The 17788-nt window shown below is 34.1% G+C and overlaps 1 protein-coding gene and 3 non-coding genes across 4 annotated transcripts; 2 read left to right on the top strand and 2 right to left on the bottom strand.

Moving 5' to 3' along the window:
- Positions 1 to 1504: 1504 nt before the first annotated feature.
- On the top strand, positions 1505 to 1577 carry Trnar-ucu (transfer RNA arginine (anticodon UCU)). Its single transcript has one exon. It is a non-coding gene; the product is annotated as a tRNA-Arg (tRNA).
- A 633-nt stretch (positions 1578 to 2210) lies between these two features.
- Positions 2211 to 2283, bottom strand: Trnar-ucu (transfer RNA arginine (anticodon UCU)). The gene has a single exon. It is a non-coding gene; the product is annotated as a tRNA-Arg (tRNA).
- Positions 2284 to 5108: 2825 nt separating this feature from the next.
- On the bottom strand, positions 5109 to 5181 carry Trnar-ucu (transfer RNA arginine (anticodon UCU)). The gene has a single exon. It is a non-coding gene; the product is annotated as a tRNA-Arg (tRNA).
- A 726-nt stretch (positions 5182 to 5907) lies between these two features.
- LOC131950582 (ras-related protein Rab-5C) lies at positions 5908 to 16510 on the top strand. The gene is made up of 6 exons (XM_059312799.1): positions 5908 to 6063; positions 9521 to 9827; positions 10271 to 10422; positions 13176 to 13301; positions 14437 to 14530; positions 15251 to 16510. Exons 2-6 carry the CDS (start codon positions 9659 to 9661, stop codon positions 15349 to 15351), a joined length of 642 nt encoding a protein of 213 aa, XP_059168782.1. The 5' UTR covers positions 5908 to 6063; positions 9521 to 9658; the 3' UTR covers positions 15352 to 16510.
- The last annotated feature ends 1278 nt before the right edge of the window (positions 16511 to 17788 follow it).

Here is a 17788-nt window from a genome sequence, read left to right as displayed (position 1 = left end):
TTCAGGCATCGCTTCAGAAGGGGGAGAGCAATGCCGAATTGGAATATATATATATATATATATATATATATATATATATATATATATATATATATATATATATATATATATATAAAATTTATTTTAGAAAATACATACTTTAACATGTGTCCGCCCTTTCTTCGAAAGTTCCAAGTGTACCTTCTCCCTCCACCATTAGTCGCATTAATAATTCTACTGTATAGAAGTTACTGCACACGTACTGAATCCATCACTGAATATATATATATATATATATATATATATATATATATATATATATATATATATATATATATATATATATATATATATATATATATATATATATATATATATATATATATATATATTCTAAGGAACACTTGAAATCTTGAAATTTTCCGGGGGAGGGGCGGACTAAAATTTCCGGAAGGGGGGGAAGAAGGAAGACACTGTTACCAGTATTTATATTCTATATTAATTCAATATCGTTCAACAGATGCCTGGAAGAAACTCTGAACCAAACCTTGTCACCAACAGTGTGACATTAACATACCGTTAAACCACTAATAACCGAAACTTTAATCCCCCCCCCACCAAGGTGACCAAGGCGCCCCTGTCTACTGCCTAGCTCCCGCACACAGAGAGTGGATCCTTGTGGGGAGTGTCACCTACCACCACCTGTCGTGTAACTCGTCTCCAGAGTTCAAGGTCATTCACTTCCCTGGCTGATGACGACCTTGACATAACTTCTTTAGTACACCCAGAAAAGAATTCAAGATATGAGACCAAGGACAAGATTTGGAATACGAGTCCACAACAGATACAATTATATTGAACGAGCCGTCCCGCGGCATATCATACGCCGCTATTTAGTTGTTTTTTTTTCTACTTTTCAGTTATTCATAATTTGTGAATTCGACATTACCACTGAAAATATTTCTTTAAAACACTATAAGTAGCTCGTTAAGGACGATAACCCCCCCCCCCCTCCGTTAAAGTAAACTCCACTTAGTTCCCCCCCCCCCCCCCTACGTTCAAACTAAATTATCTGCCCCGAATAGTCGTCACTAAACCCGGCTCTGTTTGTAAACATTTAGAGTGAACCACAGCTCACCAGACCATGTAGGGGTGGGGGTGGTAGGGAGCGCGTTCACAGCTTGTTTTCTAGCGTCTCCCAGAAGAGAATTATATATATAGATGTATATATATATATATATATATATATATATATATATATATATATATATATATATATATATATATATATATATATATATATATATATATATATATATATATATATATATATATATATATATAATTTAATGTTATATATAATATCGGTTATTTAAAACAACCATCATGCTGAAACTGAACTCACAGATTTAAAATGCAATTGATATTATAGGCCCCTAGGCCTATTTGATTTTCATTTGCATAGTTCTTGAAATATAATAACAACAATTTTATTTTTAATATCTGTTGTACTACACAGGTATAAGTCCCCGTAGCGCAGGGGATAGCGCGCTGGACTTCTAATCCAGAGGTCGCGGATTCGAATCCCGCCGGGGATGTTTTTTGTTTAATTAGATTATTATAAATGCTATTTAATTTTCCGTTGATAGACCCCACAACTTAGTCTGGAGCCACACGCCACCCAGGGTTGGTGATGTATCATGTTCCAGTATATGTGATTTCACTCTTCAGATTGAAATCACACCAGCTGCCTAAGGGCACACTCGAAATTTACAATCACTTTAACTGTTAGTCCCGTAATGTAGTTTACGTCACCTAATGCAGGCGAGGCAACATCTTTAATAGTAAACAAACGGGGAAACGACTGTCTGACAGGGTAAAAATACACCTACGGTCAATTAAAAATGATATTAAAACTAGAACTTGTTTCATACGATGATATGGCACTCGTGCACAGGGTGATTTTAAATGAACAGGTATCTTCATCTATACCCCCTACCCCAACCCCTAAGCGTCTTCTATCAAGCATCTATTCATTTGGATTTCGTGGCCTTTGAACAAGACGTGTTTTCATTGTCAATTTAAGTCACCGTCTTCTTTTGTCTAGTCTTTGACACTGTGTGCTGACGAAGACCTTGGGTCAGAACGTCATTTGTATCTGTAATTGTATTTACTTTGTGAGAATACTAACACTAATAAAGATGACACTTTCCAAAAAAAAAAACAAATACCATCCCCGGCGGGATTCGAACCCGCGACCTCTGGATTAGAAGTCCAGCGCGCTATCCCCTGCGCTACGGGGACACATGGATAGCTAAAATACATTAGGTCATGAACCGATTTTCGGAGATTTAAACTCTTAAACACCAAGCAGTACCAGTACGTTCGTGGTCAAACTTTGTTACTCACTTTTGGCCCAATATTAACGGTGCTGTATTTGCAAGTACAAGAAAGCACCCCTCCGACATAGTGAAATAATATCTAACGCTTAATATCTCTAGTTAGATTATAAAAATGATATTTTCAAGAAAATTAGGGGGTGGGGGGAGTTCATAATTTTAGACGGGGTAGGAGCAGGCTTTTTGTGACTAGGTGTGACAATGGGGAGAGGGGATAAAAATTGTCAAATAAACCTGACATTGGTAGTTGATGTCCCTTTGATGGCCCATAAGTTACATTCAAAAACAAAAGGAGGGAAAACTTGGTTGTATTTGTAGGCTAGTTATTCATGGTTCCACGACTATTTGCCTAAATAAGCTGTGTCTAAGAGCTTGTCTAACGAGATGAATTTAAGCTACCGACGTTTGGTCTAGCGATATCAATTTTAACCACCGACATCAATTTTAACCACCGACATCAATTTTAACTACCGACGTTTGTTCTACCGATGTCAATTTTAACCACCGACATCAATTTTAACTACCGACTCTTGCTTTACCGACATTTGGTTTATCGGATATATGGTTAAACTGGTTCCTACCACATTAAGATTTTTTTCAAATAACAGTTAATAACTGGCTGATGAGCAATAGGTTCCACTAAACACAACGTGAATGCGGATGGGCAGGAAAATAATAAATACCCAATTATATGTAATTTATTTACTTTCTCGTATCAGAAGAATAGAGAAAGTATTGTAATCGCGCAAAAGTTAATTGAACATTTGGCGTTTCACACCTCGCTGAGTCGGAAAAAACTTTGTTTTGCAATTTAGCCTGTGTTTGTGAAAAAAAAGATAACTTGAGTACCTTTTTCATTGGGTTACGAAATTTCATACTTAGGTACCATCTCAAATTTATAGTATTCTGTCAACTTTTGAGCGATTTCCGTTAAACGGATGTGGCACGTACTTTCGGCTTTAATTTAGGTAAACGAAATGTCACAAATAAATAATAAATATTAAATTGTATGCGCAGGTTCCTAACAACTTTTGAACGATTTCCGGTAACCGGAAGTGGAACTTTACTTTATTTCTGTGGGAACTAGATAACATGAGTAGAGGCAGGACTGTCATGGAGACTGCCAGGAAAATTGGAAAATTTCCGGTGACGGACAAAAGTATAGAGGGAGCTTAAGTTGTCATCCATAAATGACGTCACGCCTTTTTTGGACGACCCCCCCCTCCCCTCTGTCCCAAAAAGCCAGCCCCCCCCCCCCCCCTAAAATGACTTCACACCTCAGCCTACAACCCCCCCCCTCAAAATCGCAGTTGAATTTTTCTTAAAACATCGATATTTTTCCCAAATTTTGTCTGAACTCTGTCAAAATAGAGAATTTAATCAATTCCTATTACAATTTATTAAAACAGTTTTCTAAAACGCGAGATAATGGCTGAAATTAGTTTTTTTTAACATAGCTTTCTTTTTAAATGCAAATAGGTGACGTCACACCATATGACAAAGTTACGGACCCCAACCCCCTCCCCTCTACGAATGTTACGTCATTTATGGACAACCCCTAAACAATAAAAATAAACCGGGAGTAATCTCCCCTAAACTTTCTCGAATATTCTTATATAAAACAACAGGGGAGGGGAACTCGGGATATAGTTATGATTTTTAATCCATTTTAAATACTTAAACTTTTTAAAATAGAATAGAATCTCACAGAAAAAAGAATTGCGCACCAAGCGAATGCCGAATAAAGATGAGTATAATTTATAATAGTGCCGATTATTATTAGTACTTTATCAATTCACATGCGTTTTTTGATAAATCGGAAAGAGTGAAAATTACTACTTCCGGTCAACGGAAATTACTCAAAATTTGATAGAAGGCAGAAAATTAGATTTTTTACTTTCATGTGAAATTTCATTTATCTATCTGAAATAGTGCTCAAGTTATAGGCTTTTGATGTTTTTGAAAAATTCAAAGTAGAAAAAGTTCCACTTCCGATTATCGGAAATCGCTCAAAAGTTGATACGGATCTACGATTTTGATATAATACTTATATATGTAACGGTTCTCAAGTTATCGTGTTTACACACACACACACACACATACACACACGGACAAGATTGCAAAACAATGTTTTTCCGACTCAGGGAGGTGTAAAAATCTGGATTTTTTTTTTGCACGATTACATAACTTTCTCTATATTTCGTATATACGAGAAAGTAAAAAAGAAAAAAAAAACATTATCCTTGTCCGTTAATGGATGTACGATAAAGTTCAAAGAAGATCACTCCCGCTTAATTTTTTAGAATAAAAAGTAAACAAAATGGGCACATTCCCGGTGGGATTTGACCCGCGATCATTGGATTAGTTTTTAGGTAGCATTGTTGTTTATGAGACTGCACTACTGAAATTAAAACACGTACATTTTAAAGATCTAGTCACAGATAGACATACACATAGAACTTTATTTACTACTTTTTATTACTACTTTTTGTTTATAGCACATCAAAGCAGCATTGTACACATTACACATTGAAACCCACCCAAAAACCAATTATCTTCAAAACAAATTAGAACTCCCAACTATAGTAATACATCCGCAGTGATTTAATTAAGACGTTTGATTTCTTAGATTCTATTAGACAAAACTTTTTATTCTGAAGTGTATGCTGTTGTTTTGTTATCTAATCTAAATGATAAAGATTTAAAAATTGGAGAAAAAAAAGTTGTCCACATCCCCGGCGGGACTCGAACCCGCGACCTCTGGATTAGAAGTCCAGCGCGCTATCCACTGCGCTACGGGGACTTGTTTAATTGTGACAGAACCTAGCACCTAACCGACGCGTAACTGCAATAGAAGATAGATCTAGATTCTAGAATCAAGACTTACTCATAGCTTTTATCATAGGCCTAGATCTAGTCTAGATTGAATATTTTATTTCTTAGGCCTATGTAATTTTCTTTGGTAGTTGAAAGCTTGAGTTTAACGGTGTATTTTTCCGATCTATTCTAGATTGTATAGAATCTACCTATTCTTGATGCAAAACTTTCAAGATTCTAAATAATAAAATAATCTAGGACTAGAATCTAGATTTCTAGATCTAAGACAATCTAAGTCTAGGTTTCTAGATTCTAGATGTCGGCAGTTTAAATACGAGATTTCTATTCTAGATTTCTAGAGAATGGACCTAATCTCAGACTAATCTGTTAGTTTATAAATAAATGAGTCATAACTTATTAACTAGATCTAGATCTAGATTCTAGATCTACTAGATCTACAATCTACATTGAACATCTGACATCTACTCTAGATTAGCGAGATTTTATATTATGATCTAGATCTAGATCTAGATCTGATCTAGTCATAGATAGATGTAGATCTAGATCTAGACTTGGACTAGATCTACTTATAGCTCTAGATGTAGATCTCTAGGGACCTGGCCTGTCACCGGCCGAGTTTTGTCGTTATGTAGCCTAAATCTATCTATAAATAAAGTAGGCCTATGTAGGCTAGTAGAGTTTTCCCACAATACAAGGGAAGTTAACAGAGCGGAAGTAGTGAGGTGAAAATAAACAAGAGGAAAACACAACCCACTAAAAAAATACGTTTTATTAATCAAACTGTTTATGATTGATTTCAACGCGCACATTATCATACAGAATGAGATCATTCTAATTTAAAATAATGGTATTACGAGTTTTATGTTAATAGATTATTCTAGATCTAGATCTATTTAGAGTTAGATCTACTGTTTTAAACTTTTTAGAGTTAAAATCTCTTTCTGAGACCGAGTCGAGTTCATCAGTTCAGATTTCAGTTCAGAGCTGAGAGACGCTCAGACTTCAGACGGAGTGTGTATCACTGACTGTAGAATCTAGACTCTAGGCCTAATCAAATCGTGTAAAACTTAAGAGTAAAGAGAGATTACAGACGTCTTCTTAGTAAGAATCTTACATTCATGACTCACAACTGTTGTCTCTTCTAAATTAAGTCTGAATTTCTTAGTCTGACTTTTAGTCTTGTCTTAGTACTCTCTGAGTCCCCTCAAAGTCCTCAAGTATCAGGTTTTAAGTCAGTGAGTTTATTGAGTTTAAAGTTTAATTATTATAATTAATATTAATTAAAATTAAAGACTAAAGATCAGTAGGCTACATACTATCACTAGATTCTAGATCTTACTTAATATAATATTAGATTCTAAATATTTAATAATTTTATTAATAGCACTGCTAGCTAAAACACTACAGTGGTTCTTAACCTTTTGAGTTGTTATGACACTAAAATAAAAACCCACCAGTTTAATATGCACATTCACAGAACCCTTCTTAACCATTTGAACCTGAGGTACCACTTTTCGGTACTGGTCTCAAATCTCCATGCCCTGAGATAAAAGAGTATTAGACACCTTACCTCAGATTACTTACCTCAGATTTACTGTTCATACGTAAAAATGTGATATTAAAAAAGTACGTATCTTGTAGTGTACTGTTTGACAGAATCTGGACAAAAGACAGACAGGAAAAAATGTCGACATCTAAAAGGCTGACAGATCATAAGGCTGACATCTACAACCCTAAAGGCTGACATACTGTAAGACTGTAAGGCCATGTTTTCAATTTAAAAATTATGAAAGAAAATGTGTACAAATCCAAATGCACATTGCTTAATCTATAAATTTAGATAGCTTTAATTAACACATGGAGATGCTGATTCCTATCAAGTTCAGTTATACATGTCAATATGTATTGTACTTTTTTGTCCGACTATTTTATTTTATGGTTGTCATAAATAGTATGAAGGGACTAAAGTATTAAGAAAGAAATTACCAACTTGACGTACCATCAAGACAATCCCAAGTCGACTACTGGGCAGCGTTATAGAAATAAAATGTATGTTTGTTCCAGCATGCGATCAAAACGCACCTGTTTAGGTTGTGTTGATATCGTTCGTGTTTTGTGATATCAAGGGTTCCATGATAAATTGATATAGAAATATGACACAGATGGTGTTATTTTGCTCTGGTGCACTTTATTACTATGTCTTGCCGTTGTGCTTGCATTGTTTTTTTTTTGAACTGTCAACAGCCACGACCATTACTTCTGTTGTCCACAATGACAAAATTAGATAGTAAATCATATGAATCGGGTTTGTGTCATGACCTCTTCAGAACCCCTGAGACTGATTCACCAAATTCCTATGGTTTGATTGAACCCAGGTTAAGAATCACTCATCTAGACTAGAGTAGGGCTAGGATTGTAAACACCTTTAGTCTACCAGATCTTATATTATAGAATAACAGAAGGCCTATACCGAAACAGATTACTCATGGTACTGATTACACTAGCCCACAATACTACATTTTTCTACAATGACTGCATGTATACACAGCAGTCATATAATTTTATAATAATATACACTAATACAGTCTGTACGATGAGAGTCACACTACTTACAGTCTCACATATAAAATTAACCCAGTTGTCAGTGTGTCCTATGAGAGTGGAGGTGGGGTTAAGAAATTAAGAAATATAATGTGGCATTAATTTAATCTTTTTAAATTGACTTAATCTTTTAAAGTTAAAAACTGATGAAAAAAATTTTGTTTATTTAAATCACAGTAACAGTTAATGATGTGATCTTCTAGTCACAAAATTCTGAATCCCCCCCCCCCCCCCTGCTTCTCTAGTAGTGTGACATAATGACATAATTTATGGGAAACCCATTTGTGTTGTGTCTAACACATGATAACACCTGGAACTAATGAATCTTTCGAATTTAAAAAATAATGCTTTTACTTACTTATAGTATAAAGACATACATTTTTGCTTTATTTTCTAATATTCTTAAATTTAATATTAGATACTTATAGATGAATAAGACAATGTAGTTTTGGCTTAAAGCTGTTAGTTATCTCTGCATAAATAATTGTGAAGTAACTATTTAAAGCTATATTTTTTATTTCAACATCCCCTGGTCCCATTTGATCATTGTAATTGCACCATGTGCTCAAGAAGTGAGTTGTGTCTTGATGATTGAGTGGCTGAGTTGGTAGGACTGTCTGGCTAAAGGCCAAGTGGTGGTATGGTACAATTCAATCCCCTGGTTATCATGTTTGTCTGTCTACAACCAACTGATTAAACTTGGTTACTCTACAGATCAGTTAGATACTAATGTGGTGTCTTGCTTGTATGAAATAAGGGGGGGGGATACCAGGTACTGGATGCTTGTCTTAACTGTGGGGTGATAATGTTAAGCTTATCTAAGAAATACAAGCACAGGGTCAAGGGTATGAAACTGACAAGCCTGGTTTGATAAAGTTTAGTAACAATCAGTTGTTTGTATTTGTAGCATCCTGTTGGCTTGTGATGTTCCCATTCAGTCTGTGTGTTATTTTTAAAAGGAAGTTCAAACCTTGTTTTTTAATTTCAAGTGTGGATATATTTTTTTTATTGCTGAAATGGTGTGATGTTGACCACAGTAAGTTTTAAGTGGTAAGCTTTCACACAGTTTTAAGTAGTTGTGTGCACATTTGATCTTAGGTTTTCTATGAAATCAATGCAGTTGTATGCTGTAATGAAAACAAGGAATTAGAAATATTTTTTTAAATGATTAAACACATTCAGGCTTATTTGTTTTGTTTTTTTGTCAGCCTGATTTACATGAAGATGCCTGATTTTAGAGATTTACCCTAACATGTTACTAATGAAATCACTAAAGAAGGTCAGCTATGATTGGAATGCATTAGGATAGGTCATTATAGGTCATAGGTTAATGAAGCTAGTTTAGTGTTATCTTGTAATATTTGAGAGTGTTGTTATTCTAAAAAGTGTTTGGTAATATTTAAAAAAATATGTTTTGAGTTTTAATATAGATCTGTCTCCCTCTTTATTTTAATAATAATTTCAGTTTATTTCTGACCTATTTTGTTTATCATCCATATCGTGCTATTTTACTTTTTCTTAGTTGAGCTGTTACTGGTTGTAAAATATAACAAGTTTATTCATTGATTATTATTTAAATACATATAAAACAACACAGGTTTGACAAAGGTTTGAAAACCTGTGTCTTTTGTTTAACGACAATTCTCTATGTTTATGTTTTATATTATTTTAAAACTTTTATTCAGGAGTGTGTTTTTTTTCAGATTTCCATGATGGCATATGACACATGTAATAGGAGGGATCACATACTTTAAGGTTCCAGCCAGTCAGTCGTACCTACAGAAGTTTCCTCGCCACCTGAAGGTGTTCTGTTACTGTGGACGTTATTAAACTTGTATACAATGAGCACTGCTAGACGTAACACTGGGCCAAGGTCAGGGCCTGCTGCTGGTGCCAGAATACAGCAGGCTAAGCTGGTGCTGCTAGGGGACCAGGGTGTCGGCAAGTCCAGTATTGCCCTTAGGTTTGTCCGCGGGCAGTTCCCGGAACACAGTGAGGCTACAGTTGGAGGTATGAATCATATGATATTAGTATGTTGTTGAATTTAAATTTTCTTTATACAAATATGTTATTTATCAAACTTGGAATGATTTTAACAGAGTAAATTTTTTTTTTAATTCCCTGACATTTTTATCTGTTTAAATATTAATTTATGTTGATTGGTTTAGCCATTTGTTTAGCCCACCATTGCTTTTAAACATCTTTGTTATTATTAGTTATTATTTTCATAATTTCTATTGATTATTTTCTAATTTAACTATTTTAGCATAATTGGTTTACTAAAATGCCATCTCTTACCTGCTACAAATGTGCATATGAATAGGTTTTTTCATGTAAATTAACAATTGTTTTTGTTAGAGGAAATTATTTAAAAAGTGTGTTTTGATTACAAGTTTGTATGATTAAAGTGTGTTTTATATTTGTTATTTTAATGTGTATTTATTTTTTTGCAGCTGCGTTTTTAACCCAGACTGTTCAGGCTCAGGGCCAGAATCTGAAGTTTGACATCTGGGACACAGCCGGGCAGGAGAGGTACCACACGTTAGCACCCATGTACTACAGGGGGGCTCAGGCAGCCATTGTTGTTTATGATATTAATAATTTGGTAAGGTTCTTATACAAGCTTAGTAAAGATTCAATACTTATCTTCTATATATATATAATTCTCTTCTGGGAGACGTTAGAAATCAAGCTACCCCCCCCCCCCCCCCCCCCCTCACATGGTCTGGTGAGCTGTGGTTCACGCTAAATGTAAGCCGGGTTTGGTGACGGCTATTAGGGGCAGATAATTTAGTTTGAAACTATTTTAAACTTAGAGGAGGTAACTAAGAGGAGGCTGCTTTCATGAGCAAATATTTTCAGTGGCAGCATTGGTACTGTCGAATTCACAAATTATGAATTATTGAAAAGTAGAAAAAACAACTAAATAGCGGCGTATGATACACTGCAGGTCGGCTCGTATTTTATAGCCTTATTATGTAAGAACAAAACAGTTTTAATTAAAAATTTTGACAAAAGCAAATTGGTTTGATTAGAGTAGCCTCCCTATAGACCTTATTTATACTAGGTGTTAAGACCTTAAATAAAGTGGTTTTTATTTTTAATAATAATGTTTGAGTCTTATTGTCATTAAATGGGTAGGCTCCGGTTAAAAAAAAAAATTGTTTCAATTGTATAGAGCAGGGGTCTCCAAACTGCGGCCCGCCAGGTCATTTTATCCGGCCCGCGACGATCTTTTTGTCCACTGAATAAATGTTTGTTAGAGGTGACTGAGGAACTTTGCACAGAAAATTCAAAACTATTTGAAAATGTAGCTTAAGATGCATATACCATTGCCCGCCGTGTTGCAGACATTGGTGAAAACATCGTGACTCAAATAGCGAAAAATGCAAGCAAGCTTCGCCATTTTTCATTTGCAATGGATGAGTCGCTGGACAGCTGTTCCACCTCTAAACTGCTTTTGTTCATTAGAGGTGTGGATGAAGACATGAACATAACACAAGCGCTGGCTTCCCTACATATAATGTATGACACTGTTACCGGAGAGAATATCTTACCATAGATAGTTCAGAGACAAACACAAAATTGCAAGATTTATCATATTTCACATCAGTAAGATTGCTAATTTTGCGAGAAAGTTCTGAGAAGAGCATTTAAGTTAAGTCTGCTGCAGACATAACTAGTCATTTAAGTTTTCTGAATCTAAAACGGCAAGAGAGGGAAATCTAGTCTCTGATCTATACACCCACCTAAAGGCGTTCAGATCCAACTTGTCATGTTTTAAATAAGTTAGTACAAGCCAACAACTTGACGCACTCTCAGCAGTGCAAGGTCTTAACGGCTGAAGCAAAACCACTGAGTTCTCCACATCATTTGCATGCGAGATCATCAAAGACCCCCAGCTGCAGTTTCAGTAGCGGTTCTCTTACTTGGATTTAAAGGCAGAAGAAGTGCGACTGCTTCAAAACCCATTTGAGACAAATGTGGCCAGTTGCAAAGATGAACTGCAGCGGGAGGTCATTGAATTGCAAGAAAATAACTTCCTTAGAGACACGTTCAAAAAAGAGCGGATGGGTTTTCATAAGTTTTTGCACAAGGAAGACTTGCCTAATATTAAAACTTTTGCTTAAAAGTACCTTTTTAAATTTTGGAACAACATACCTGTGTGAATAAACATTTTCGAGAATGAAATACGTTAAGAATAATTTGAGAACAGAGCAAACTTGGACCTCGAGTGAGTTGTCGACCCCCGAAAGTGTTTCTTACAGACTTTTTACTTGGGGGGGGGGAGGGAGGAAGGAAGGAGTAGACACTTAAAATGTGTATATATTTCTATATAAATTATATTTTGCTTGGGGGGGGGGGGGCGTAGACGTTCTTCGGGGGGGGGGGGGGGCGCTACCACCCCGAAGAGATGCCTTAAAGAAACTCTGGCCCTCGAACTGATATTTGATAGCTGATGCGGCCCTCGAGCTGAAAAGTTTGGAGACCGCTGGTATAGAGCAAACAATTTTTTCTCTACAGTTTTTTTAAGGTACATCCAAACGTTTCCATTAAAAAAATTGGTAGGAAAATCTTGGTAACTATGACAATGAAGGTCATCCTAAAAAATTAACCTATTTGTAGGATTTTAAGCCCAATAAACAAAGAATTCATAATCTTTTACCATATTTGGAGTACTAAAATTTTAAATGCAGATCTTCAAACTAATTTAATATGAATTTTCAAATTGTGGATCCATTAAAAACACTAAATTTAAGACCTCAAAATTCCCCAAAATTTGAAAATTCACAAAAATTAGTTTAATTTTTAAAGATTTTCCCACCAAATATTTGTTATGGAAACATATACAGATGTACCTTAAAAAGCTGTAGTGAAATAATTGTTTCCCAATGAGTACTTAAAATTTTGTTTAGACCAGTGCCTGCCCCCATAAATGTGAATAAACATGTCATGTAAATGTTATACATTTTACTTATCACTCATTTAACAAGGCATTTCTGTTTTGAACATATTTAACAAAGCATTTATCAATCTGTTTAGAACACATTTAACAAAGCATTTATCCTTCTGTATAGAACACATTTAACAAAGCACTTATCTCTCTGTATAGAACACCTTTAACAAAGCACTTATCTCTCTCTATAGAGCACATTTAACAAAGCAATTATCCTTCCGTATAGAACACATTTAACAAAGCATTTATCCTTCTGTATAGAACACATTTAACAAAGCATTTATCCTTCTGTATAGAACACATTTAACAAAGCATTTATCTCTTTGTTTAGAACACATTTAACAAAGCATTTATCCTTCTGTATAGAACACATTTAACAAAGCATTTATCCTTCTGTATAGAACACATTTAACAAAGCCATCGCGTGGGTGAGAGAACTGAGACAGCAGGCCACTGGCAACATTGTGATTGTGTTGGCAGGCAATAAAGCAGACCTAGCTGCCGAACATCGTGCTGTACCTACAGAGGTTTGTTACCAGCTTCTGCTGCCTTACTCTACATCCAATGCTTTAGAATAAAGTCTTGTATATAAGAGTAACTGCAATCTCTCAAGAATGTTATTTAAACTATTAGTATTTAAATATGAAATAATAATTATATAAGTAATGTTAAGTTAAAATAATTTTAAGCTTGAGGCAAAAGCTTGATATAGCTTATATTTTATGTCCTTTATTTCACAAAGATATTTAGACAAACACATTTAATTTTAAAAAGCAGATAAGCATTAAAAAATAACCATAAAATTTAAATATAAACATTTAAAAAAAAACATTTTTCAGCAAAAGTTTAAATATAAATGTTGCTTATATAAACAAATTTTCAGGCATATGTTAAAGTAAAGAAAAATAGTCTTTAAATAAATGCAATTTCAAGCATAAGTTTTAGTATGAGCATTTGCAAAATAAAAAATACGAGCCGACCCGCTGCGTATCATACGCCGCTATTTAGTTGTTTTTTTTTCTACTTTTCAGTAATTTATAATTTGTGAATTCGACAGTACCAATGCTGCCATTGAAAATATTTGCTTAAAAACACTACCCCCCCCCCCCCCCCCCACGTGAAAGCAGCCTCCTCTTAGTTACCTCCTCTAAGTTTAAAATCGTTTCAAACTAAATTATCTGCCCCTAATAGCCGTCACCAAACCCATCTCTGTGATTGTAAAATGTAACAGAGTGAACACAACTCACCAGACAATGTGGGGGTGGGGTGGGGGTGGTTGTGATATTGATATAGAGGAAGAGAGGGGACTGCAAAGGCGCGCTTGCAGCTTGTTTTCTAACTGATCCCAGAAGAGAATTATATATATAGATAAGTATAAGTTGGAGTAAAAGTTCAAATAGGAAATATTTCTACATAACTTGAATTAAGCTTATTAGATAATAGATAAACATTTTAAGTTCAACCATGTAAAATTTGATTGATTTAAATATATAGTGTTTAAAACAGAGTGTATTATACAGTTGTTTGGTATATTTAGTGTACTTATCGTCTTTTTCTTAGTGAATTATACTTAACCTCACTCTTAAGACATTTGCATGGTTCACTTTGTGTCATTATCTCATTCTTAGTGCTACATACATTCATTCTCTGTGTTTACAACAGGATGCTAGAGCATTTGCAGAAGAGAATGGGTTGATTTTTGCAGAAGCTTCAGCAAAGACTGGTCTAGCAGTCAATGAAATGTTCATGATGATAGGTAAGAAAAAAAACATGTTCTTTTCAAAGGGGTCATAACCGGCGTCTCACTTTTTAGCAAACTTTTACCCCCACAAACAACAGTCACAAAAAGCTGCAGCCCCACCACAAAATGCGGTGGTAAAGTATTTAGTTCCACTCAACCATTATTCTAAAGCAAAAAATTCTTCAACTGTTTTGGTGCTTAAATAATAAAAATAAATATCATATTTCTAAAGTTGAACTAAACCTCTCTCCCCTAATGACCATCTTGTTGATGTACTTAACAATATTCTTTCTTAATTTTTTTTATCCATATGGATTTTTAACAAAAATAAAAATTTTTCCATAAATAAAGACAACATTATTAACCCTTTACAGTCCGGACTCAGGATTTTTTCCCTGGCTGTCTGAAGGAAAATAACTTTTAAAAAATTGCTAAGAATAATTAATTAAAAACCATGTGCATTTAAAAATTGAAACAAAAATTACTTCGCAAAGAAAAATGGATGCAGATTTTTGTGCATTACTTTAAATTACCATGCATAAACATTTTCATTAAAAAGTAGCACCAAACTTAATAGTGAAAAAAAATATCATAGACAGAACTTGTTTTTGGGCACACAGGACTGTTCTACATAAGAAAAATCTCTAGCCCATTTGGCTGCATAGGACTGTTAATTAAGGGTTATGGAATTCAATACATTTTTTTTGGTGTAACTTTGTTTTCTCTGCCTTTCAGCTCACAAAATGGTTTTAAAATCTTCTGGAGGACTTGCGCCAAGTCAGGGGGTCAGACTTTCAAATGATGAGGAAAACAAAGCTTCAGGCTGCAAGTGTTAAGGATAGGGAGAGAGATAGCTAGCTCATCATGTTCATTGTGCTCCTGATTAGTTCATTTAGATGTGAGCTCATTATGGTAGGGGATTAGTTGATGATGAGTTTCTTGACAGTGGAAAAGTTAGGGGAGCAGAAAATTATGTTTATGTTGTGGACGAGTTCATTCACGGAAAGTTGATCATGGTTGTGGAGTTGTTTGAAATTGTGGATGTTCCTTGAGGTAGTGAAGGCAATGAAGATTTTACTCTGGTTCTTTACATTAAGCTAGAGCTGTTGAATCCAAAAGTACTTCATCAGAGCTTATTGTCTCATACGGTAACAAAAATCAACATCAGTAGCTTTTAACTACAATCATTGAAACATCATTTTGTACTGGTACTACACAGTGCAAGGATGAAACACATCTTGTGATAAAGGATGGATAAACATTGATGGTGTGTAGGGGAGAGTTGACAGTAATCTACAACAAGCACCTGATCACATTTTTTCAGGCACCATCTCTGACTTTTTAAAACCATTTCTAAATACAAAATGCTTTGTGAGAAAACTATATTGGTTTTATGAAATGTATACATGCTTTTTTTTTTTAAATTTTTTTTTAGTGACATTTATATTTTTTGGTTTTAAAATGTTGATGTATTTTTATCCACCTGAAATAATGCATAAAAATTAGATTCTCTTTCATCATCGTGTGTTGAAACATTGAGGTCCTGATGTACACAAATTTACTTTTCAAAAGGAGGTTGAGTTTATAAATTATGCCTTATTAGGTTTTTACAGTTTTAGCAGTAAAATATTTTTATCCTTTTGACTTCATGTTCAATTAACCATTGTGGATTGTTGCTTTATTAATAGAAGTTGATTAATCTGGGAGTTTGAGCTAAACTAAAGTTGTTATTGAGGCTCAGAGTATATTTAAAATGTTTTTTTTTAATCCCAGTTGATGTATTCACTTTGGTAGGTAGAACTTTTAACACAAGAAAATAATTTTAATTAAATATATTTTAATATGCAGTAGCTCACTTTCAAAGTAACATAACTATGGTTAGAGCTTAAGATAATCAGGTATAATGTCAACAAAAGCTGTGTTGTATCTTTGATAACTTAGCACTGTAGCTGTTGCACATAATATATTACCGAAACTATATTGTTCAAATTCATGTGCTTGCTAGAATATAGCAGAGTAACTACTAATACAGTTAGATAGAAAACAGAAATACTGTTGCTAAAAAATTAAAGAGATAATGCGCTGCTAAAAATAGTAATAACTTTATTGCTGGAAAAAAGATAATACTATTGCTAAAAAGAGATAATATTGTTGCTAAAAAAAAATGATAATACTATTGCTGCAGAATCGTTAACAGACTACAGCCTTTGTTATCTGTTACAATAGCTGAGTTAATAACAAAATACTGGCATTAAGGTATTTCAAATATATAATCACATCTTATGTTGCACTAAGTTTGTTTGATGAAAGATAATAATTGAACAAGTTATCCCATGGATAGCATGGATACCTTGTCTTGTTGGTCTTAAAATTATCAATCAAAATTTGGATATTTTTTTTAATGTAGTATTGAGTTTATTCATTTATTTGCATCTAAAATGTATCAACTGTTTGTCCAAAAGTAAATGTGTCATGTTAAGGAAGTTGTCACATGTGCCATAATTTTCTTGCCAGAAAAATTAATTTTTTGTTGCCAATTTTCTGTGAAAGGCAAGACTTTTATGCTTACCTACTGGTCATTTGAAATAAATAAAGAGAAGTGCAGCATGTTTTTACACTAGCCCCAGTCTAGTTTACTTTTTTATATGCGCTGATTGCCAGTAATACAATACTATAACGAGCTTGTAAGTGGTCAGTATAAATTTATTTAAGAATGTAAACTAAAACTTCCTATTGAATTTAAACAAAAGTTGGTTTTTACTAGTTGATGATATATATTTAAGTGAAAAATTTCCCCCCCCCCCCCCCCTTTTTTTTTTTTGCTGTCTCTGAGGCAACCAGATGTTCTAGAATATAGAAATTGTAGATGCGTACTAATTTGTTTATAGATCAAGTACAACTTTTCTGCTTTTTAACGTTTATTTTACTGGCTTGTTTTGCCTGTCACTCTGGATATTTTAATTTGTACTTGAATGTAAAGTAAGGGAAACAACTCATGTTGCTAAAAATTACATACACTGAATCTTATAAATGCCAGATAAACAAGATAAGAAAACATACCAAAAAAAAATATAAAAATTTCTAATATACTTGAAAGTCCAATATTAATCTTTAAATTAAAACCCGTACCTTTAAACATTAAAGCCGTAATTTTTTAGTTTTTCAAATGAGAAATTTTAAGTGCTAAGTATGCAGCTAGTTTTAACTTTGGTTTTCAAATACTTGTGTGACATCTCACCTTGATCAATACACATTCTTCTGACTGGTTCTTTA

Source organism: Physella acuta, unplaced genomic scaffold, assembly GCF_028476545.2.
Source record: "Physella acuta isolate Inbredline_101_S28 unplaced genomic scaffold, ASM2847654v3 ptg000773l, whole genome shotgun sequence".
Taxonomy (NCBI): domain Eukaryota; kingdom Metazoa; phylum Mollusca; class Gastropoda; family Physidae; genus Physella; species Physella acuta.
This window is presented reverse-complemented; position numbering and strand designations above follow the sequence as displayed.